This window comes from Bombina bombina, chromosome 7 (genome assembly GCF_027579735.1).
Source record: "Bombina bombina isolate aBomBom1 chromosome 7, aBomBom1.pri, whole genome shotgun sequence".
In the NCBI taxonomy this organism is placed as follows: Eukaryota; Metazoa; Chordata; class Amphibia; order Anura; family Bombinatoridae; genus Bombina; species Bombina bombina.
The window spans coordinates 29,875,836-29,900,999 of record NC_069505.1 but is presented as its reverse complement, the minus strand read 5'-3'; the positions used below and the strand labels follow the sequence as shown (position 1 = coordinate 29,900,999).

The window sequence follows — 25,164 nt, the reverse complement described above, 5'->3', positions numbered from 1 at the left end:
TTTTCCAATCCGCTTCGGTTCTATATACTATTTATCCAATCAGTGTAGATTTCATTATCACCTGTATTTGAAGTTTTTCAAACATTTTATCCAATCAGTAGAAGGTTAACCATTTGTGGACCCATAGTGTAATCCAAGCTGCTTTGGTTCTATCTTGGTCCTTTAGTGCACAACAGAATGAAAAAACTGAAGCATATATGGTGATTGATATTGTCCATTCTGACCCAAGGCTTAGAGACTTGTAACTCCGTGACTTTTCAAAAAAGGCATTGCATCTTTTTGATATGCAAAATGAAATGAATTGCCAGCCTTATTGGACCTGGCAAATGATTTCCATAGGTTTACTTGGGATCCAGAGACTATCTTCCTATTGGCTTCAAAATCATGTCAATCGTTTTGTAAAATGTATATCTTGTTATGTGGCTGAGGATCTCAATATCATCCTACTATTTTATCTCCAATTATACAACTTTAGCAGATACTTCTTAGGCCAGAAAATGGTTATTATGTGCATCTTTAGAGAGCACAAATAAAAATAACTAGAAGCAGGAAAAACATACAGCAAACAGTTGCAAAATAGTCCTTCTCCTGTGCTTGATCTGTGAAACCATAATTATATTTATAATCCATTTGGAAAGCTTTTTCCCCCTGGAGAGTTATGGTGTTGATCATGAAGAATTTAAGGTATTACCACCATATCCCACACCGTAGGAATTGTGCCATTAAAGCTGTGCAAGTAAAACATCTGCTAGACCACACTTTCTTCAAGTTCTTCTGGACCACAAAACAAAACTTGCTTAGGAACCTCAACCCCACAGTTTGAGAGCATTCCATGGACTGACTGACTCCTTTTGGTCCATATAACACTCAAGCGCTTGGCATAACTGTAACATGTGGTGGTTGACATTTCTCCCATGTCCACAGAGCAGCTACGCTTTTTCTTGAGAATTCCAAAACTTCCAGAATCCTCAGGGCTTGACCTACTTAATGAATCTTCCACTTCTGAAGCCTTAATGCTCCTGGTATCCTCTTTCTCTGACCCATCTCTGTGTCTGACCTTTCTACGTTGAGGTTTTACACCATGTACCACCCTGCCAGAATCCTCTCTACGAGCTACTTCTGAGCAGCTGGCTTTGGCTGTATCATTGTTTAGCCTACGTTGCAGAAACATACCATTTGGCACAAACTGGTTTCCATTGGTCTGTGAGTATACATTGGTCACCTTAGGAATGTCGGAGCGGGCACTGCTACACACCTTATATTTCACCATCATGACCACGGTAAAGACCAACAGTGTGACTACGATCACTCCTCCTACTATTATAGTTAAAGTCCCCCCAAAAAAATGAGCGTGCAGTGACAGACAGTCTGGATAGTTTTCTCCTGTAGAGAACTGGACACACCCCAAAGATTTAGTAGCTGCCAAAGAGGTTGCTGCATCATCAAAAATAGCCAGGATGCAAAGGTCGTAGTCGACCCCCGACACTAGGTGCTTCAAAGTAAAGTGCTTGGTTGTCGATGGCAAGATCCTGGCAAGAAAAAGAATGTTAAATTTAGGATTATATAAACTTGTAGCCATTCTCAGAACAAGAGTATATTTTTTGCAATGTTTTATGTATCTTTTACTAGATAGCAATAAAGAACAGTTGATTCTGTTATAAAAACTAAGGAGATTCATTTGTTATCCCCCTCAATACTGCAGACACTAAGTTCTCTTCTTTGTTACCATATTTCTACATGTCATGGTAAGTCAGTTAAAGGGACAGTCTACACCAGAATTTGTATTGTTTAAAAAGATAGATAATCCCTTTATTCCTAAATTTTACATAACCAACACTGTTATAGTAATATACTTTTTACTTCTGTGATTACCTTCTATCTAAGGCCATGCAGACTGCCCCCTTATCTCAGTTCTTTTAACAGACTTGCATTTTTAGCCAATCTTTGCTGACTCCTAGGTCGTGGGCACAATGTTATTGATATGGCACACATGAACTAGCGCTGTCTAGCTGTGAAAAACTGTCAAAATTCCCTGTGATAAGAGATGGCCTTCAAGGGCTTAGAAATTAGCATATGAGCCTACCTAGGTTTAGCTTTTAATTAAGAATACTGAGAGAACAAAGCAAAATTGCTGATAAAAGTAATATGGAAAGTTGTTTAAAATGACATGTCCTATCTGAATAATGAAAGTTTATTTTTGACTAGACTGTCCCTTTAATGTTTAACAGATGCAGTGTGATGTCATGGGATGTAGTGGGATGTCATTAGATGTAGTGTGATGTCATGGGATGCAGTGTGATGTCATCAGTATTTTAATTGTACTTAACTGCAAAGGGCACCAGTGCACATATATATTTATATATATATATATATATATATATATATATACACACACACATGTATACATATATCTGTGTGTGTGTGTGTGTGTGTATATATATATATATATATATATATGTGTGTGTGTATGTGTCTGTTGATACATATATACACATATAAATACATACATACATATACATCTTTAGATGCATCTCTACAGCATCCTTTTTTTCCCTCTAACAATTGAGACCTCATATCTTTGATCCTTTATAACGTTTTTGTGCAATTTATTTAAAACAAAAAACAAAAAAACAATTAACCAGAGTTCTGGGGATGCGTTAATCATTGTAGCGTAAATCGTGATTGCGCTCACGTGTTCGTGTTTACTTTCAACTTGTAATACAAGCGGTAAACCCAACTGTCAACGCGCCACTCTTAATCTGGTCCTTTACAGGTAGACTATCTGCTGAGTTAAACGTCCCTTTAATGTATCGGATTATTAGTTATTCTTTAAAAGGCTAGACCTTTCCAGCCAGTTTGTGCCCCTGGCGTAACTAGATAAACCTATATATAAATCCAGTGTGTCTTTAAATTGGTTGGCGCAATTCGCATCTCTAATCGAATCTAAACATTTAGATAAATAAAAAAAAAAATATTTAATTTTTTTCCTTGGTACAATTAAAGCGAGCCTGTAGTGCAGCGCTATAGTGAGGTTCCTCATGATACAGTTCAAGTGCTTTGTACAGACTACAGAATGCGCCGGACCAGTAATTCATTACAAGTCATCTTGTTGTATAAAGTAATTGTGTATTCATGGACTTATTTGTAAGGCAGAACTGCGCAGTTATGTAACCTAGCAACCTGCCCGGCGTTCAGAATTATAATCCTGTAACTCAACTTCTGAAAGCTAAATTATGACCTATTATTATTTGAATTACAAGATTACTGGCAATTAATGACAATCATTAGTGAGGTTTTTTTTTTCCTTCACCTTGCGCTTGTCCTCTCTTTCGGTGCCGCTTTTTTTTCTTTTTGTTATGTGTATAAATACGGCTCTCGCCTGCCAACGCGTTTCTCTTGCTATAACCTTGGTGTATTTTCTATTCTTTCTTTCTCTGCTTTGTTTTTGTCTTGTTAACAAATTCTTAATCAGACACTAAATGTGTTTGGTATTTATTTAAGCGGTTGACAGTTAATGATACCTGGGTATGCGACATGCGTCTCCTATCTGTTTCAATAACAGGTTTTCTTTATTTTTATGGCTAAAATATTTTTGACATATTATTTAATTGCTAGTAGCTACTCTGTCATGTGTGTCAAATTTAATGTTCCATTTTAGTACATGTCTTTTAGATCAACAGCGTAATTACAGGATAGCGATGGGGCACTATAGTCAGTTGCTTAATTAAAGTGACATTTAAATAATGTTTTATACATTTACAGTTTATATTAACAATCAAGGTGATAGTTAACCATAATATTAGAAAATCAGGATTCAAATAAATGCATTATGTTTATAATAGGATGTTTTTTTTGTTTTGTTTTTTTAAGGTAAGTGATAATATTTTAATGAGAGAGAGCACATTTTTCCCTGCCTGCTCCCTTGCAAAGCCTTTTTTTCTCCCTGGAATTTAGTAGCCGGCACAGCCAATGTTAAGCCATGCCGCACGTGCCTTTACAGTAAATAAGCGCTCACTCCTGAGTCACAGCCAATAGATAGATATATAGATAGATGTATATAGATAGATCGATAGATATTTTTATTAAATGTAAATCTTTAGTTTAGTATAAAAGATCTTTACCAACAAAATATTTTCAAACACATTTATACTGTTAGTTCAATAAGGATACAGTGATATTACAAATGTTTATTTTTTTTTCTGCAAATAATTAAACATATTGGCCTAGATTATAAGTGGAGCGCTAATTTAACGTGCGCACGTAAACAGGCAAATTCGCCTGATTTACGTGTGCACGTTAAATAACCAGCCATTACAAGTGGCTGGTTAATGCTACTGTGACTTTGCGGTAGCAATTAGTGCTCCGAAAATGATCTTTGGTTAATTTTAAAAATGTCCTCATTATTGCCCCAACATACAGTGTAGTGTGCATTAATAAATAAAAAAAAAAGCATCTTTATTCTACTTAAAAATAACTGCACAAAGCAGTTTTTAGGGGCTAAAGTTGTTGGGTGTTAGAAAAAACGGCACTGAAAAGTGCCTTTACATAGAGGTCTATGGGGAACTGTGTGTTAACTGTAAACATATATGTATATATACATACTGTATATATTTATGTGTTACTATGTGTATATACATATATATTTATGTGTTACTATGTGTATATACATATATATTTATGTGTTACTATGTGTATATACATATATATTTATGTGTTACTATGTGTATATACATATATATTTATGTGTTACTATGTGTATATACATATATATTTATGTGTTACTATGTGTATATACATATATATTTATGTGTTAGTATGTGTATATACATATATATTTGTGTTACTATGTGTATATACATATATATTTATGTGTTAGTATGTGTATATACATATATATTTATGTGTTAGTATGTGTATATACATATATATTTGTGTTACTATGTGTATATACATATATAATTAGGTGTTAGTATGTGTATATACATATAATTATGTGTTAGTATGTGTATATACATATAATTATGTGTTAGTATGTGTATATACATATATATTTATGTGTTATTATGTGTATATACAGATATATTTATGTGTTACTATGTGTATATACATATATATTTATGTGTTACTATGTGTATATACATATATATTTATGTGTTACTATGTGTATATACATATATATTTATGTGTTATTATGTGTATATACAGATATATTTATGTGTTACTATGTGTATATACATATATATTTATGTGTTACTATGTGTATATACATATATATTTATGTGTTACTATGTGTATATACATATATATTTGTGTTACTATGTGTATATACATATATATTTATGTGTTACTATGTGTATATACATATATATTTATGTGTTACTATGTGTATATACATATATATTTATGTGTTACTATGTGTATATACATATATATTTATGTGTTACTATGTGTATATACATATATATTTATGTGTTACTATGTGTATATACATATATATTTATGTGTTACTATGGGTATATACATATATATTTATGTGTTACTATGGGTATATACATATATATTTATGTGTCAGTATGTGTATATACATATATATGTATGTGTCAGTATGTGTATATGCATATATATTTATGTGTTATTATGTGTCAGTATGTGTATATACATATATATGTATGTGTCAGTATGTGTATATACATATATATTTATGTGTTACTATGTGTATATACATATATATTTATGTGTTACTATGTGTATATACATATATATTTATGTGTTACTATGTGTATATACATATATATTTATGTGTTACTATGTGTATATACATATATATTTGTGTATATACATATATATTTATGTGTTACTATGTGTATATACATATATATTTGTGTTACTATGTGTATATACATATATATTTATGTGTTACTATGTGTATATACATATATATTTATGTGTTATTATGTGTATATACATATATATTTGTGTTACTATGTGTATGTACATATATATTTATGTGTTAATATGGGTATATACATATATATTTATGTGTTACTATGTGTATATACATATATATTTATGTGTTACTATGTGTATATACATATATATTTATGTGTTATGTGTATATACATATATATTTATGTGTCAGTATGTGTATATACATATATATTTATGTGTTAGTATGTGTATATACATATATATTTATGTGTCAGTATGTGTATATACATATATATTTATGTGTTAGTATGTGTATATACATATATATTTATGTGTTACTATGTGTATATACATATATATTTATGTGTCAGTATGTGTATATACATATATATTTATGTGTTACTATGTGTATATACATATATATTTATGTGTTACTATGTGTATATACATATATATTTATGTTATTATGTGTATATACATATATATTTATGTGTTAGTATGTGTATATACATATATATTTATGTGTTAGTATGTGTATATACATATATATTTATGTGTTACTATGTGTATATACATATATATTTATGTGTTAGTATGTGTATATACATATATATTTATGTGTCAGTATGTGTATATACATATATATTTATGTGTTACTATGTGTATATACATATATATTTATGTGTTACTATGTGTATATACATATATATTTATGTGTCAGTATGTGTATATACATATATATTTATGTGTTACTGTGTGTATATACATATATATTTATGTGTTACTATGTGTATATACATATATATTTATGTGTTATTATGTGTATATACATATATATTTATGTGTTACTATGTGTATATACATATATATTTATGTGTTACTATGTGTATATACATATATATTTATGTGTTACTATGTGTATATACATATATATTTATGTGTCAGTATGTGTATATACATATATATTTATGTGTTATTATGTGTATATACATATATATTTATGTGTTAGTATGTGTATATACATATATATTTATGTGTTACTATATGTATATACATATATATTTATGTTATTATGTGTATATACATATATATTTATGTGTTACTATGTGTATATACATATATATTTATGTGTTACTATATGTATATACATATATATTTATGTGTTACTATGTGTATATACATATATATTTATGTGTCAGTATGTGTATATACATATATATTTATGTGTTACTATGTGTATATACATATATATTTATGTGTTACTATGTGTATATACATATATATTTATGTTATTATGTGTATATACATATATATTTATGTGTTACTATGTGTATATACATATATATTTATGTGTTAGTATGTGTATATACATATATATTTATGTGTTACTATGTGTATATACATATATATTTATGTGTTAGTATGTGTATATACATATATATTTATGTGTCAGTATGTGTATATACATATATATTTATGTGTTACTATGTGTATATACATATATATTTATGTGTTACTATGTGTATATACATATATATTTATGTGTCAGTATGTGTATATACATATATATTTATGTGTTACTGTGTGTATATACATATATATTTATGTGTTACTATGTGTATATACATATATATTTATGTGTTATTATGTGTATATACATATATATTTATGTGTTACTATGTGTATATACATATATATTTATGTGTTACTATGTGTATATACATATATATTTATGTGTTACTATGTGTATATACATATATATTTATGTGTCAGTATGTGTATATACATATATTTCTTCTGTTATGTGTGATCAGTCCACGGGTCATCATTACTTCTGGGATATAACTCCTCCCCAACAGGAAATGCAAGAGGATTCACCCAGCAGAGCTGATATAGCTCCTCCCCTCTACGTCAGTCCCAGTCATTCTCTTGCACCCAACGACTAGATAGGATGTGTGAGAGGACTATGGTGATTATACTTAGTTTTTATGACTTCAATCAAAAGTTTGTTATTTTATAATAGCACCGGAGCGTGTTATTACTTCTCTGGCAGACTTTGAGGAAGAATCTACCAGAGTTTTTACTATGATTTTAACCGGAGTAGTTAAGATCATATTGCTGTTCTCGGCCATCTGAGGGAGGTAAAAGCTTCAGATCAGGGGACAGGGGCAGATGAATCTGCATTGAGGTATGTAGCAGTTTTTATTTTCTGAATGGAATTGATGAGAAAATCCTGCTATACCGTTATAATGACATGTATGTATACACTTCAGTATTCTGGGAATGGTACTTCACCGGAACTACTTTGTTAAAGGTCACTAATCTTTTTAATAAGTATTATATCATGTTAAACGTTTTTGCTGGAATGTAGAATCGTTTACACTGCTGAGGTACTGAGTAAATAAATGTTTGGGCTTTATTTTCCACTTGGCAGTAGTTTATTTTGAATTGTGACAGTTTCGTTTCTCTTCACTGCTGTGTGTGAGAGGGAGGGGCCGTTTTTGGCGCTCTTTGCTACGCATCAACAATTTCCAGTCAGCTATTATTTTTCCTGCATGATCCGGTTCATCTCTGACAGATCTCAGGGGTCTTCAAACTTCTTGAAGGGAGGTACATTCTCTCAGCAGAGCTGTGAGAATTTTTTATATTGACTGTGGATAAAGACGTTACTCAATAATTTTTATGTCAAATTTAGTTATGTTATCTTACTAATGGGAACAAAACCTTGCTAAAAGTTGTTTTAAAGTTGATGCTATAACTGTTCTCAGTTTATTATCTCAACTGTCATTTAATCATTTAATCGTTTAAGTACCTCTTTGAGGCACAGTACGTTTTTGCTAAAAAAGATTATAACCAGGTTGCAAGTTATTGCTAGTGTGTTAAACATGTCTGACTCAGAGGATATCTGTGTCATTTGTTCCAATGCCAAGGTGGAGCCCAATAGAAATTTATGTACTAACTGTATTGATGCTACTTTAAATAAAAGTCAATCTGTACAATGTGAACAAATTTCACCAATCTGCGAGGGGAGAGTTATGCCGACTAACTCGCCTCACGCGGCAGTACCTGCATCTCCCGCCCGGGAGGTGCGTGATATTATGGCGCCTAGTACATCTGGGCGGCCTTTACAGATAACATTACAAGATATGGCTACTGTTATGACTGAAGTTTTGTCTAAATTACCTGAGCTAAGAGGCAAGCGTGATCACTCTGGGGTGAGAACAGAGTGCGCTGACAATACTAGGGCCATGTCTGATACTGCGTCACAGCTTGCAGAGCATGAGGACGGAGAGCTTCATTCTGTGGGTGACGGTTCTGATCCAAACAGATTGGATTCAGATATTTCAAATTTTAAATTTAAATTGGAGAACCTCCGTGTATTACTAGGGGAGGTCTTAGCAGCTCTCAATGATTGTAACACCGTTGCAATACCAGAGAAACTATGTAGGTTGGATAAATACTTTGCGGTACCGGCGAGTACTGACGTTTTTCCTATACCTAAGAGATTAACTGAAATTGTTACTAAGGAGTGGGATAGACCCGGTGTGCCGTTCTCACCCCCTCCAATATTTAGAAAGATGTTTCCAATAGACGCCACCACTCGGGACTTATGGCAAACGGTCCCTAAGGTGGAGGGAGCAGTTTCTACTCTAGCTAAGCGTACCACTATCCCGGTGGAGGATAGCTGTGCCTTTTCAGATCCAATGGATAAAAAATTGGAGGGTTACCTTAAGAAAATGTTTGTTCAACAAGGTTTTATTTTGCAACCCCTTGCATGTATCGCGCCGATTACGGCTGCGGCAGCATTTTGGATTGAGTCTCTGGAAGAGAACCTTAGTTCATATACGCTAGACGACATTATGGACAGGCTTAGAGTCCTTAAACTAGCTAATTCATTCATTTCGGAGGCCGTAGTACATTTAACCAAACTTACGGCTAAGAACTCAGGATTCGCCATACAGGCACGTAGGGCACTGTGGCTAAAATCCTGGTCAGCTGATGTTACTTCTAAGTCCAAATTACTTAATATACCTTTCAAGGGGCAGTCCTTATTTGGGCCCGGTTTGAAAGAAATTATCGCTGACATTACAGGAGGTAAGGGCCACGCCCTACCTCAAGACAAAGCCAAAGCTAAGGCTAGACAGTCTAATTTTCGTCCCTTTCGGAATTTCAAAACAGGAGCAGCATCAACCTCCACTGCACCAAAACAGGAAGGAGCTGTTGCTCGTTACAGGCAAGGCTGGAAGCCTAACCAGTCCTGGAACAAGGGCAAACAGGCCAGGAAACCTGCTGCTGCCCCAAAGACAGCATGAACCGAGAGCCCCCGATCCGGGACCGGATCTAGTGGGGGGCAGACTTTCTCTCTTCGCCCAGGCCTGGGCAAGAGATGTTCAGGATCCCTGGGCGCTAGAGATCATATCTCAGGGATACCTTCTAGACTTCAAATTATCTCCCCCAAGAGGGAGATTTCATCTGTCAAGATTGTCAACAAACCAGATAAAGAAAGAAGCGTTTCTACGCTGTGTACAAGATCTGTTATTAATGGGAGTGATCCATCCGGTTCCGCGGTCGGAACAAGGACAAGGGTTCTACTCAAACCTGTTTGTGGTTCCCAAAAAAGAGGGAACCTTCAGACCAATCTTAGATTTAAAGATTCTAAACAAATTCCTAAGAGTTCCATCGTTCAAAATGGAAACTATTCGAACAATCTTGCCCATGATCCAAAAGGGTCAGTACATGACCACAGTGGATTTAAAAGATGCTTACCTTCACATACCGATCCACAAAGATCATCACCGGTATCTACGGTTTGCCTTCCTAGACAGGCACTACCAGTTTGTAGCTCTTCCATTCGGATTGGCTACGGCCCCAAGAATCTTCACAAAGATTCTAGGTGCCCTCCTGGCGGTACTAAGACCGCGAGGGATTTCGGTAGCTCCGTATCTAGACGACATTCTAATACAGGCTTCAAGCTTTCAAACTGCCAAGTCTCATACAGAGTTAGTTCTGGCATTTCTAAGGTCGCATGGATGGAAAGTGAACGAAAAGAAGAGTTCTCTTTTTCCTCTCACAAGAGTTCCATTCTTGGGGACTCTTATAGATTCTGTAGAAATGAAGATTTACCTGACAGAGGACAGGTTAACAAAACTTCAAGATGCATGCCGTGTCCTTCATTCCATTCAACACCCGTCAGTAGCTCAATGCATGGAGGTGATCGGCTTAATGGTAGCGGCAATGGACATAGTACCTTTTGCACGCCTACACCTCAGACCGCTGCAATTATGCATGCTAAGTCAGTGGAATGGGGATTACTCAGATTTGTCCCCTACTCTGAATCTGAATCAAGAGACCAGAAATTCTCTTCTATGGTGGCTTCATCGGCCACACCTGTCCAGGGGGATGCCATTCAGCAGGCCAGACTGGACAATTGTAACAACAGACGCCAGCCTACTAGGTTGGGGCGCTGTCTGGAATTCTCTGAAGGCTCAGGGATTATGGAATCAGGAGGAGAGTCTCCTTCCAATAAACATTCTGGAATTGAGAGCAGTTCTCAATGCCCTTCTGGCTTGGCCCCAATTAACAACTCGGGGGTTCATCAGGTTTCAGTCGGACAATATCACGACTGTAGCTTACATCAACCATCAGGGAGGGACAAAAAGCTCCCTAGCAATGATGGAAGTATCAAGGATAATTCGATGGGCAGAGTCTCACTCTTGCCACCTGTCAGCAATCCACATCCCGGGAGTGGAGAACTGGGAGGCGGATTTCTTGAGTCGCCAGACTTTTCATCCGGGGGAGTGGGAACTTCATCCGGAGGTCTTTGCCCAAATACTTCGACTTTGGGGCAAACCAGAGATAGATCTCATGGCGTCTCGCCAGAACGCCAAACTTCCTCACTACGGGTCCAGATCCAGGGATCCGGGAGCGGTTCTGATAGATGCTTTGACAGCACCTTGGAACTTCGGGATGGCTTATGTGTTTCCACCCTTCCCGCTGCTTCCTCGATTGATTGCCAAAATCAAACAGGAGAGAGCATCAGTGATTCTAATAGCACCTGCATGGCCACGCAGGACTTGGTATGCAGATCTAGTGGACATGTCATCCTGTCCACCTTGGTCTCTACCTCTAAGACAGGACCTTCTGATACAGGGTCCGTTCAAACATCAAAATCTAACTTCTCTGAAACTGACTGCTTGGAAATTGAACGCTTGATTTTATCAAAACGTGGTTTTTCTGAGTCGGTTATTGATACCCTGATACAGGCTAGGAAGCCTGTTACCAGAAAGATTTACCATAAAATATGGCGTAAATACCTATACTGGTGTGAATCCAAACGTTACTCCTGGAGTAAAGTTAGGATCTCTAGGATCTTGTCCTTTCTACAAGAGGGCTTAGAAAAGGGTTTATCGGCTAGTTCATTAAAGGGACAGATTTCAGCTCTGTCCATCTTGTTACACAGGCGTCTGTCAGAAAATCCAGACGTCCAGGCCTTTTGTCAGGCTTTAGCTAGGATCAAGCCTGTGTTTAAAGCTGTTGCTCCACCATGGAGTTTAAACTTAGTTCTTAACGTTTTACAGGGTGTTCCGTTTGAACCCCTTCATTCCATTGATATAAAATTGTTATCTTGGAAAGTTCTGTTTTTAATGGCTATTTCCTCGGCTCGAAGAGTCTCTGAGTTATCAGCATTACATTGTGATTCTCCTTATCTGATTTTTCACTCAGACAAGGTAGTTCTGCGTACTAAACCTGGGTTCTTACCTAAGGTAGTTTCTAACAGGAATATCAATCAAGAGATTGTTGTTCCATCCTTGTGTCCAAATCCTTCTTCAAAGAAGGAACGTCTTCTACACAATCTGGATGTAGTTCGTGCCCTCAAGTTCTACTTGCAGGCAACTAAAGAGTTTCGTCAAACTTCTTCCCTGTTTGTCGTTTATTCTGGACAGAGGAGAGGTCAAAAAGCTTCTGCTACCTCTCTCTCTTTTTGGCTTCGTAACATAATACGTTTAGCCTATGAGACTGCTGGACAGCAGCCTCCTGAAAGAATTACAGCTCATTCCACTAGAGCTGTGGCTTCCACTTGGGCCTTTAAGAATGAGGCCTCTGTTGAACAGATTTGCAAGGCTGCAACTTGGTCTTCGCTTCATACTTTTTCCAAATTTTACAAATTTGACACTTTTGCTTCTTCGGAGGCTATTTTTGGGAGAAAGGTTCTTCAGGCAGTGGTTCCTTCTGTATAATGAGCCTGCCTATCCCTCCCGTCATCCGTGTACTTTTGCTTTGGTATTGGTATCCCAGAAGTAATGATGACCCGTGGACTGATCACACATAACAGAAGAAAACATAATTTATGCTTACCTGATAAATTCCTTTCTTCTGTTGTGTGATCAGTCCACGGCCCGCCCTGTTTTTAAGGCAGGTAAATATCTTTTAAATTATACTCCAGTCACCACTTCACCCTTGGTTACTCCTTTCTCGTTGATTCTTGGTCGAATGACTGGGACTGACGTAGAGGGGAGGAGCTATATCAGCTCTGCTGGGTGAATCCTCTTGCATTTCCTGTTGGGGAGGAGTTATATCCCAGAAGTAATGATGACCCGTGGACTGATCACACAACAGAAGAAAGGAATTTATCAGGTAAGCATAAATTATGTTATTTATGTGTTATTATGTGTATATACATATATATTTATGTGTTAGTATGTGTATATACATATATATTTATGTGTTACTATATGTATATACATATATATTTATGTTATTATGTGTATATACATATATATTTATGTGTTACTATGTGTATATACATATATATTTATGTGTTACTATATGTATATACATATATATTTATGTGTTACTATGTGTATATACATATATATGTATGTGTCAGTATGAGTATATACATATATATGTATGTGTTACTATGTGTATATACATATATATTTATGTGTTAGTATGTGTATATACATATATATTTATGTGTTACTATGTGTATGTACATATATATGTATGTGTTAGTATGTGTATATACATATATATTTATGTGTTACTATGTGTATATACATATATATTTATGTGTTACTATGTTTATATACATATATATTTATGTGTTACTATGTGTATATACATATATATTTATGTGTTACTATGTGTATATATATATTTATCTGTTACTATGTGTATATACATATATATTTATGTGTTACTATGTGTATATACATATATATTTATGTGTTACTATGTGTATGTACATATATATTTATGTGTTAGTATGTGTATATACATATATATTTATGTGTTACTATGTGTATATACATATATATGTATGTGTTATTATGTGTATATACATATATATTTATATGTTATTATGTGTATATACATATATATTTATGTGTTACTATGTGTATGTACGTATATAAATATATAAACACATAAATATATATATGTATATATTAACATACATAAATATTTTAAATTTGTTGCCCATCGCTGTGCAACTTACCCCCTTCACTGCGATAGGTTCTGTGCCGTGTATGACGGCATCAGCGTGAGGCTGCCATTGGAGCCTATGGAAGTGCGATCTTGTGAGTGCAAAGCTTCCATGCTATGTTGAACGTGAGGTCATGTTTGAATTCTGCTTAACCTACAATACCAGCGCACATTTGCGTGCGTTGGTATTACGAGTGGAGCGCAAATACCCCGCTTGTGAACTCAATTTTGTGCTCCACTTGTAATCTGGCTCTTTATATTCTAATTTTTAAGTGACTTAGGTGCCTTTAATACTGTGACTTTTTAGGATAATCTTTTTATGTAATTGTCCATGTGCCTGGGATTTTATTCCTGGTGCAAACTATTATTATTATTATTAATGATCATCTTTAGTTCATATTTTTAGACATTTTCACGCTCGGGCACAACTAGCAGCGATCAGAAGATACCCAAGTTCCCAGTTAACTGCTTCTTGCAATCCTTTGTGATACTTAATAAGGACGGTGACCTTGAATCAGTGGAGCAGGCCGGTATCTCACGAATACAGCAAATCTCTGATGCATGAGTGAGATCCCTGTGTACACAGGGGGATGTAAATGACACCTCTATTGTCATGTAGCCAGCGCGGCTTCTGCAAGGAAATGTAGTTAGAATGCGGACTGGGTAACAATGTAACGATAAAACCTCAGGCTGGATGCAGGAACAGAAAGTCTAATGCTACTGATTTAGCTTTTCTGTTCAATTACCTAGCGCCTGTAGGCAGCTGTCACTTTAATAGATGGCTGGCAAGTAGGATGCGCCATGGCTAAAGTTTTTGTCTAGTTCAGAGCTTCATAAACAGACATAGCAGACGATTACCTAAAGCTCTCCGGGCTTGTGAGATTCTATAAGAAGTCCCTTCTGTACTATGAAGCCCTTGTACTAATTCTATAAAGACAGTTTTTACCTTGAGAAAAGTCTCACAAAGAGATACCTAATCAATACAGAAGAGTAGAGGTATTAGCCAAACCGTTTAGCGCTATAGAACACAACCTTGCACCGTGCCTTATTGCCTAAGGGAGGCTAAAACATTGCTGCTCATGAACAGAGAACCTCAGTCTATTTCTCAGCTGGGATTAGTCGTTATTGTGTCCAGTAGTACCTCAGTATGCTCTGAGGTTAGAACTTGACATACTCTAACTGAGATTTTCAAACCTTACACCCAATCTGGTGAATTATTGACTTGTGTTTATATATACAGATTACCCTCTCTGGCTCATCCATAAGAGTGTGGCTAAATGCTTTTCTTGAAACTAATATTTGAGATCAGTTTGTCAACTCCCAGCCTTAGTCAAGGATCGACCTCGGCAATGTGCTCTCTACCGTGCAAAACGACTGTCGATAGGTGCTCTGAAAGGAATCGCCCCTCCTTTGCTTGAGCGGATGACGTCATGGTACACTTATGCCATAAATATTAGTTGTATCACTGTTTAGATAACCTACACCAGGGTTTGATACCATGGTTCATAAAATGATGCTTTTGCCTTTAAACATTTTTATTTTTATCTATGTAAATTCCTCTGTAAATGTATTGCCTGGCTGATAAAAATGGTATGGCTAGTTCATAAATATCTGTGTGGCCCTTACATTTTAACCAAATATTTCATCCTTTGGCCTATTTCCACTCTAGCTTGCATCTACCATTCACAAAGGTGTACAGTTGATTATACAACTATCTAGTAGTTTAGTTCCAGCATCTATAGGGTATCAAGCTAAACCATTAACAGTAACAGCCAATACACCGCTTGAAAAATACTTAATAAATAGGAATACAGAATTTAAGTGCACACACATGCTTATAAAACCATAAAAACGCTGGTAAAACCCCATACCATACCAACCCTTCAGAGTTCAGTGACATAAGTTGTGACATTGACATTTTGGAGTGTAGAACATAAGTATATAAAAATAGTGGTGGGGAGAGGGGGTTCTGATTATACTTTACACGTTCATTCTCAGCCTGTATGTGCACACAAGTGAGACAGATATGCAGATGATATTCCCTAAGGACTTAATCATTTATTTACCAAACAGATAAAAATGGATTTAAACCTCGTATAGGAGCAGTGTTTTAATATCTGCTTGCAGTGACTAATACTTTAAACAGTGATATCCTTAAATCGTTTTAGCTATGTGTAGGTAATATTTATTGATTTAATTATTTATTATTTGTTAAATAAGATATGAAACCACATTGTGGGCATGTCATTTATATGGCGCAAAATAAATGTTTTGTTTTGAAATTTGTCCTAGCATTGATTTTACTATCTGACCCTCTAATTATCTGTAAAATAAAATAATCAAGAGAAAAATATTGTACATTTTTTAGGGTGTTAAATTAATTGAACAGCATGAAAAATAAACAAAATTTGTTGGCGGATATTTAAGATGCTGATTTGCCTAAGATTAAAATAGTTTGCAAAGATGAGCAATTAAAACTGGAATTTTTGCCGCAACTTGCAAAAGTTACAAGAAATTTTAGCTCACTGAGCAGATGGAAGGCATTTCTTTTTCTCGAGTGAGGTTGAAGCTGGAAGCCTTGATTTGATTTTAGTGTGTTCTTTGTACCTTAAAGGGACAGTCTACACCAGAATTGTTATTGTTTTAAAAGATAGATAATCCCTTTTTTACCCATTCCCTAGTTTTGCATAACCAACACAGATATATTTATATATTTTTTACCTCTGTGATTGTATCTAAGCCTCTGCAGACTGCCCCTTTATTTAAGTTCTTTTGACAGACTTGCAGTTTAGCGAATCAGTGATGGCTCCCAGGTAACTTCACGTGCATGACCACAGTGTTATCTATATGAAAAACATGAACTAACACCCTCTAGTGGTGAAAAACCTTTTAAAATGCATTCTTAAGAGGCGGCCTTCAAGGTCTAAGAAGTTAGCATATGAATCTCCTAGGTTAAGCTTTCAACTAAGAATACCAAGAGAACAAAGAAAAATTGGTGATAAATGTAAATTGGAAAATTGTTTAAAATTAAATGCCCTATCTGAATCATGAAAGGTTTTTTTTGGACTAGACTGTCCCTTTAAGGCTAATTGCCTACGTATGTATTGACAAATGGCAATTACAAGGTTCAATAATTTTATCAAAATGTATAGAAGATGAGTTACAAAAAAGTATAGAAATTAGATTCTGTTTCTTTTTTACATGGTTATTCTAATTTCGTTAATCCTGGCAAAGGTACCAACACTTCCAACTCTTAGGCTGGTTGGAGTCATAGAGGCTATTCAATATGTGATTTCCATGGGAATGTTTAATCACGTTTTCTACCTTTCCTGTGATTGACCTCAGACTATATTTTGTCACTGATCCCTAGAGAAGAGGTAGTATATCCTGCATGAATTAGAGTTCTTACCATGCAACAATGACCTCATTGTCAATATAATAATATACTCAAAAAGCTTTTCAAGAGGTATGTCCCTTGTCTGCAGAACAATGCATAATTGCTAACATAAGAGTTGAAATTCTTACAAAACATTTAGGCCTAGATTTAGAGTTCGGCGGTAGCCGTCAAAACCAGCGTTAGAGGCTCCTAACGCTGGTTTTGGGCGCCCGCTGGTATTTGGAGTCAGTGATTAAAGGGTCTAACGCTCACTTTTCAGCCGCGACTTTTCCATACCGCAGATCCCCCTACGCCATTTGCGTAGCCTATCTTTTCAATGGGATCTTTCTAACGCCGGTATTTAGAGTCGTTTCTGCAGTGAGCGTTAGAGCTCTAACGACAAGATTCCAGCCGCCTGAAAATAGCAGGAGTTAAGAGCTTTCTGGCTAACGCCGGTTTATAAAGCTCTTAACTACTGTACCCTAAAGTACACTAACACCCATAAACTACCTATGTACCCCTAAACCGAGCTCCCCCCACACCGCCGCCACTCAATTAAAATTTTTAACCCCTAATCTGCCGACCGCCACCTACGTTATATTTATGTACCCCTAATCTGCTGCCCCTAACCCTGCCGACCCCTGTATTATATTTATTCACCCCTAACCTGCCCCCCACAACGTCGCCGCCAGCTACTTACAATAATTAACCCCTAATCTTCCGACCGCAAATCGCCGCCACCTACGTTATCCCTATGTACCCCTAATCTGCTGCCCCTAACACCGCCGACCCCTATATTATATTTATTAACCCCTAATCTGCCCCCCTCAACGTCGCCGACACCTGCCTACACTTATTAACCCCTAATCTGCCGAGCGGACCTGAGCGCTACTATAATAAAGTTATTAACCCCTAATCCGCCTCACTAACCCTATCATAAATAGTATTAACCCCTAATCTGCCCTCCCTAACATCGCCGACACCTACCTTCAATTATTAACCCCTAAACTTCCGATCGGAGCTCACCGCTATTCTAATAAATGGATTAACCCCTAAAGCTAAGTCTAACCCTAACACTAACACCCCCCTAAGTTAAATATAATTTTTATCTAACGAAATAAATTAACTCTTATTAAATAAATTATTCCTATTTAAAGCTAAATACTTACCTGTAAAATAAATCCTAATATAGCTACAATATAAATTATAATTATATTATAGCTATTTTAGGATTAATATTTATTTTACAGGCAACTTTGTAATTATTTTAACCAGGTACAATAGCTATTAAATAGTTAAGAACTATTTAATAGTTACCTAGTTAAAATAATAACAAATTTACCTGTAAAATAAATCCTAACCTAAGTTATAATTAAACCTAACACTACCCTATCAATAAAATAATTAAATAAACTACCTACAATTACCTACAATTAACCTAACACTACACTATCAATAAATTAATTAAACACAATTGCTACAAATAAATACAATTAAATAAACTATCTAAAGTACAAAAAATAAAAAAGAACTAAGTTACAGAAAATAAAAAAATATTTACAAACATAAGAAAAATATTACAACAATTTTAAACTAATTACACCTACTCTAAGCCCCCTAATAAAATAACAAAGCCCCCCAAAATAAAAAATTCCCTACCCTATTCTAAATTAAAAAAGTTACAAGCTCTTTTACCTTACCAGCCCTGAACAGGGCCCTTTGCGGGGCATGCCCCAAGAATTTCAGCTCTTTTGCCTGTAAAAGAATAAATACAATACCCCCCCCCCCAACATTACAACCCACCACCCACATACCCCTAATCTAACCCAAACCCCCCTTAAATAAACCTAACACTAAGCCCCTGAAGATCTTCCTACCTTGTCTTCACCATCCAGGTATCACCGATCCGTCCTGGCTCCAAGATCTTCATCCAACCCAAGCGGGGGTTGGCGATCCATAATCCGGTGCTCCAAAGTCTTCCTCCTATCCGGCAAGAAGAGGAGATCCGGACCGGCAAACATCTTCTCCAAGCGGCATCTTCGATCTTCTTCCATCCGGTGCGGAGCGGGTCCATCTTGAAGCAGGCGACGCGGATCCATCCTCTTCTTCCGATGTCTCCCGACTAATGACGGTTCCTTTAAGGGACGTCATCCAAGATGGCGTCCCTCGAATTCCGATTGGCTGATGGGATCGGCCAATCGGATTGAACTTGATTCTGATTGGCTGATTCCATCAGCCAATCAGAAAATTCCTACCTTAATTCCGATTGGCTGATAGAATCCTATCAGCCAATCGGAATTCGAGGGACGCCATCTTGGATGACGTCCCTTAAAGGAACCGTCATTAGTCGGGAGACATCGGAAGAAGAGGATGGATCCGCGTCGCCTGCTTCAAGATGGACCCGCTCCGCACCGGATGGAAGAAGATCGAAGATGCCGCTTGGAGAAGATGTTTGCCGGTCCGGATCTCCTCTTCTTGCCGGATAGGAGGAAGACTTTGGAGCACCGGATTATGGATCGCCAACCCCCGCTTGGGTTGGATGAAGATCTTGGAGCCAGGACGGATCGGTGATACCTGGATGGTGAAGACAAGGTAGGAAGATCTTCAGGGGCTTAGTGTTAGGTTTATTTAAGGGGGGTTTGGGTTAGATTAGGGGTATGTGGGTGGTGGGTTGTAATGTTGGGGGGGGGGGGGTATTGTATTTATTCTTTTACAGGCAAAAGAGCTGAAATTCTTGGGGCATGCCCCGCAAAGGGCCCTGTTCAGGGCTGGTAAGGTAAAAGAGCTTGTAACTTTTTTAATTTAGAATAGGGTAGGGAATTTTTTATTTTGGGGGGCTTTGTTATTTTATTAGGGGGCTTAGAGTAGGTGTAATTAGTTTAAAATTGTTGTAATATTTTTCTTATGTTTGTAAATATTTTTTTATTTTCTGTAACTTAGTTCTTTTTTATTTTTTGTACTTTAGATAGTTTATTTAATTGTATTTATTTGTAGCAATTGTGTTTAATTTATTTATTGATAGTGTAGTGTTAGGTTAATTGTAGGTAATTGTAGGTAGTTTATTTAATTATTTTATTGATAGTGTAGTGTTAGGTTTAATTGTAACTTAGGTTAGGATTTATTTTACAGGTAAATTTGTTATTATTTTAACTAGGTAACTATTAAATAGTTCTTAACTATTTAATAGCTATTGTACCTGGTTAAAATAATTACAAAGTTGCCTGTAAAATAAATATTAATCCTAAAATAGCTATAATATAATTATAATTTATATTGTAGCTATATTAGGATTTATTTTACAGGTAAGTATTTAGCTTTAAATAGGAATAAGTTATTTAATAAGAGTTAATTTATTTCGTTAGATAAAAATTATATTTAACTTAGGGGGGTGTTAGTGTTAGGGTTAGACTTAGCTTTAGGGGTTAATCCATTTATTAGAATAGCGGTGAGCTCCGATCGGAAGTTTAGGGGTTAATAATTGAAGGTAGGTGTCGGCGATGTTAGGGAGGGCAGATTAGGGGTTAATACTATTTATGATAGGGTTAGTGAGGCGGATTAGGGGTTAATAACTTTATTATAGTAGCGCTCAGGTCCGCTCGGCAGATTAGGGGTTAATAAGTGTAGGTAGGTGTCGGCGACGTTGTGGGGGGCAGATTAGGGGTTAATAAATATAACATAGGGGTCGGCGATGTTAGGGCAGCAGATTAGGGGTACATAGGGATAACGTAGGTGGCGGCGTTTTACGGAGCGGCAGATTAGGGGTTAAAAGTGTAATGCAGGGGTCAGCGATAGCGTGGGCGGCAGATTAGGGGTTAATAAGTGTAAGGTTAGGGGTGTTTAGACTCGGGGTACATGTTAGAGTGTTAGGTGCAGACGTAGGAAGTGTTTCCCCATAGGAAACAATGGGGCTGCGTTAGGAGCTGAACGCTGCTTTTTTGCAGGTGTTAGGTTTTTTTTCAGCTCAAACAGCCCCATTGTTTCCTATGGGAGAATCGTGCACGAGCACGTTTTTGATGCCGGCCGCGTCCGTAAGCAGCTCTGGTATCGAGAGTTGCATTTGCGGTAAAAATGCTCTACGCTCCTTTTTTGGAGCCTAACGCAGCATTTGTTTGAACTCTCGATACCAGAGTTAAATTTATGGTGCGGCCAGAAAAAAACCCGCGGAGCGTTAACAGCCCTTTTACCGCCGAACTCTAAATCTAGGCCTTAATGTGTGATCAACTGAGACGCAGTGATATTGTGTATTTATAAAATAAATGTACTGTAAAGTTCCTTTAAGCTAAGGTCTTGGCCTTTTCGGTCACCCATAAACTAATAAAGTACTTTTGCTGACAGCTGAGAGATCAGATCAATATCTGCACATGGAATATCCTGTAGCTATTTAGCACATGTTCGTATCTTACCTGTATACAAGTGTCTCATCGACTGAGCAGTTGTACTGAATTTGGTACATCCACACTATATATGCCGACCTGTTCATGAACCATCGAATCAAGGCAGAAGATGATGTCACCTCTGAGACCACAACTACACTTTCAGGTGACTTCTTCTCCTCAGTGGCATTGGCTGAAGTCCTAGATGAAGTGGTGATGTCAGAAGACCCAGGGCCCTGCCTTGGCACACTGACAGTTCCGTTGTTGCGATGTGGTAAAGGGATCATCTTCAAGTCCACCCGAGCTGTGGATTCTCCAGCAGCATTGATGGCTATGCAAGTATAGGCACCATCGTCCCGTACTGTAGTTACAAATATATCCAGTGTGCCATTTCTATAGGATGCTGTTCTAGAGGAGTTTGTCATGATTTTATCCTCTGGGGAAACCCAGTGGATGACCGGCTCTGGGTCCCCAATAGCACGGCACTTCAGAGTTGCTCTCTGTCCTTCAAGTACCCAAAGCTGATGTGTGTGTCGAGTAATAAGTGGAGGCTCACAGGTGAATTCCTCTTCTGGTATAGACCAGAAATAGCGTCCAGCCAGCTGTGATGGGGAAGCACACGTTTCCATATCATCTTCTCTCACAAGCCTGCGTAGCCATAGTAGCTCACAATTGCAGTGAAATGGGTTCCCTCCAAAGTTGAGCACAATTGTAGATGTATATGGGGTAGGACTCACCACTCCAGTCTGGGATCGGACAAAAAGAGGATCAGGAGGTAGTGTATGTAACCTGTTAGATGTCATGTCTAGTCTAGAGAGTTTATACATCTCAGAGAAGGTGCCCTCCATTACATAGTCAATAAGATTATGGTCTAGGTTGAGGGTATGAAGGCTCACCATGTTCTGTATGGCTTCCCAAGGTACACTAATAAGGTTATTATAGGATAAATCTAGATCCTCTAGAGTGAGAAGAAAGTCATCAAAAGTGGCCACTGGTATTGTTACCAGTTGGTTGTTGTTGATTATGAGATGCTGGAGGTTCAGCATCCCCTTCAAGGCCTCCTCGTGAATGGCTGTCATACGGTTCCCATCCAAATGTAGAGATCTCAGGCTTTCCAGATCTCCAAAAGCATAAGGCTGAATGTTATCGATAGTATTCCTAGACAAAGTGAGGTCCACCAACCCTGTCATATTAAGGAAATCTTCCTGTTCCACCACCCTAATGAAGTTATCAGCCAAGCGGAGCTCAACAGTTCTGCGATCAATGTTGGGTGGAACATAGAGGAGCCCCTTGTTGGCGCAGAGAGTGCTGAGGGACTCAGAGAGGTTTTGACAGGTGCAGTGGAAGGGGCACATTTGGGCCACATTCACTAGGCTTCCTACCAGCAGGACACCCCATAACAGCCTTTCCATGGTAGATCAGGTCTCAACCCCTAGAAAACCAAAAGTTGACGTTAGAAAGATATTTAAAGTTTGCCGTCTCTTAAAGCATCCTAGATTGTGAGAAGATTCATTTATAGGACCATATTGTGCAGTGGTCTTCGGCTTACGTTAACATCCTCACTAGCATATGAGGTTTCAAACAATACAAGACATTTTTGGGGTAAAATAAATAAATATATCTCAGTACATTTTTATGGATAATTTATGAAACTATAAACTTAGTGTAAACTGTTATTACATAACTTGACCATTGTTGGTCTGAGATTTGTCACTTTGTTGCCTACTGAACATATTAAGATTACAAACATTTTTGTTATATCAAACCCCTAACAGTGCCTAGTTTATGTCTTAAAGGGACATTCAAATCAAAATATAATTCCACATGATGCCGCTATGCATTTTCATTAATTGATTTGCCTTTAATTTAAATTAAAAAGTTGATTTTTTTTTTATCCCCACCCCCCCATCCCCAGTAAGAACATACAATTTTATAAAGTTACTTTGTTCTCATGATATTCTATGTTGAAGAGATACCTAGGTAGCTTCTGCAGCACTACATGGCAGGGAATAGCGCTGCCCTCTAGTGCTCTTGCAAATAAACTGCTGCCAAATAGCGCTCTAGACACGTGCACGCTCCTGAGCTTACATCCCTGCTTTTCAACAAAAGATACCAAAAGAACAAATCAAATTTGATAATAGAAGTAAATTACGAAGTTGTTTAAAATTGTATTTTCTATCTGAATCATGAAAGAAAAAAATGTGTTTGTCCCTTTAAAGTAATTGTTTTTTTATTTTAGAATTTAGGGGAAAGTTCTCTGTGTCTTTCCTTCATCATCAGAGTTTCAGGACCTTGGACAGCATCCAACTCTAACCTTTAAAGGGACATGAAACCCAAGCGTTTTCTTTCATTCATCAGATAGAGCAGTGATTCGAAACAGCTTTCTATTGTACTTCTATTATTAAAGCTTCTTTGTTCTCTTGGTATCTTTTGTTGAAAAGCAGGGACGTAGTATGCTCATGAGGCGGAACATTTCTAGAGCATTATATGGCAGCAGTTTTGCATGAATGTTATCCTAGAGCACTAAGTGGCAGCATTATTTTCTGCCCAGTAGTGCTGCAGATGCCTACCTAGGTATCTTCTTAACAAAGTCAATTGGGTGTCTGTTCTGTCTGAGTCACAAAAGAACATTTCTGGGCTTTCTATCCTTTTAAAGGGACATTCTAGCAAAAACCGTAATCTACATGGCTGCATTTCAGTTTTGAATAGAAGCATTAATGTGATAAGCGGGTATTAGCAAAAATGCTTCTAGTAAAAGTTATAGCTGTTTTAAAAGTGTACTCAAGTATGCACCGTGCACCAGCATTTTAAACAGAGCCTAAGGTGCTTGTACCATCTGGTAATGACTCAATTTGTTAGTTTGCTAAAATGATACACGCCCACTGGCTCTCTGAGCAGCTGCAGTACATAAAATGCTGGTGCACTGAGCATATCTAGCTATGCTTCACATGCACGTGCAGAGGCAAACGCTAACACTAAAACACTGATAACTTTTACTAG

General features: G+C 36.7%; 2 protein-coding genes across 5 annotated transcripts in view; one reads left to right on the top strand and one right to left on the bottom strand.

Annotated features, from left to right (window-relative positions):
- PC (pyruvate carboxylase) overlaps positions 1-25,164 on the top strand; it is a 1,247,468-nt gene that overhangs the window by 1,168,804 nt on the left and 53,500 nt on the right. The window lies entirely within an intron of this gene.
- LOC128665797 (leucine-rich repeat and fibronectin type-III domain-containing protein 4-like) lies at positions 657-23,576 on the bottom strand. Its single transcript, XM_053720003.1, has 2 exons — positions 22,195-23,576; positions 657-1,529 (listed from the first exon to the last, which is right to left on the bottom strand). Exons 1-2 carry the CDS (start codon positions 23,574-23,576, stop codon positions 749-751), a joined length of 2,163 nt encoding a protein of 720 aa, XP_053575978.1. The 3' UTR covers positions 657-748.

Coding starts and splice junctions, on each gene's coding strand:
- LOC128665797 (XM_053720003.1), bottom strand. CDS start 23,576: ATGGAAAGGCTGTTATGGGGTGTCCTGCTGGTAGGAAGCCTAGTGAAT. Junction 1,530..22,194: donor GATGAGACACTTGTATACAG/GTAAGATACGAA, acceptor TTTTCTTGCCAG/GATCTTGCCATCGACAACCA.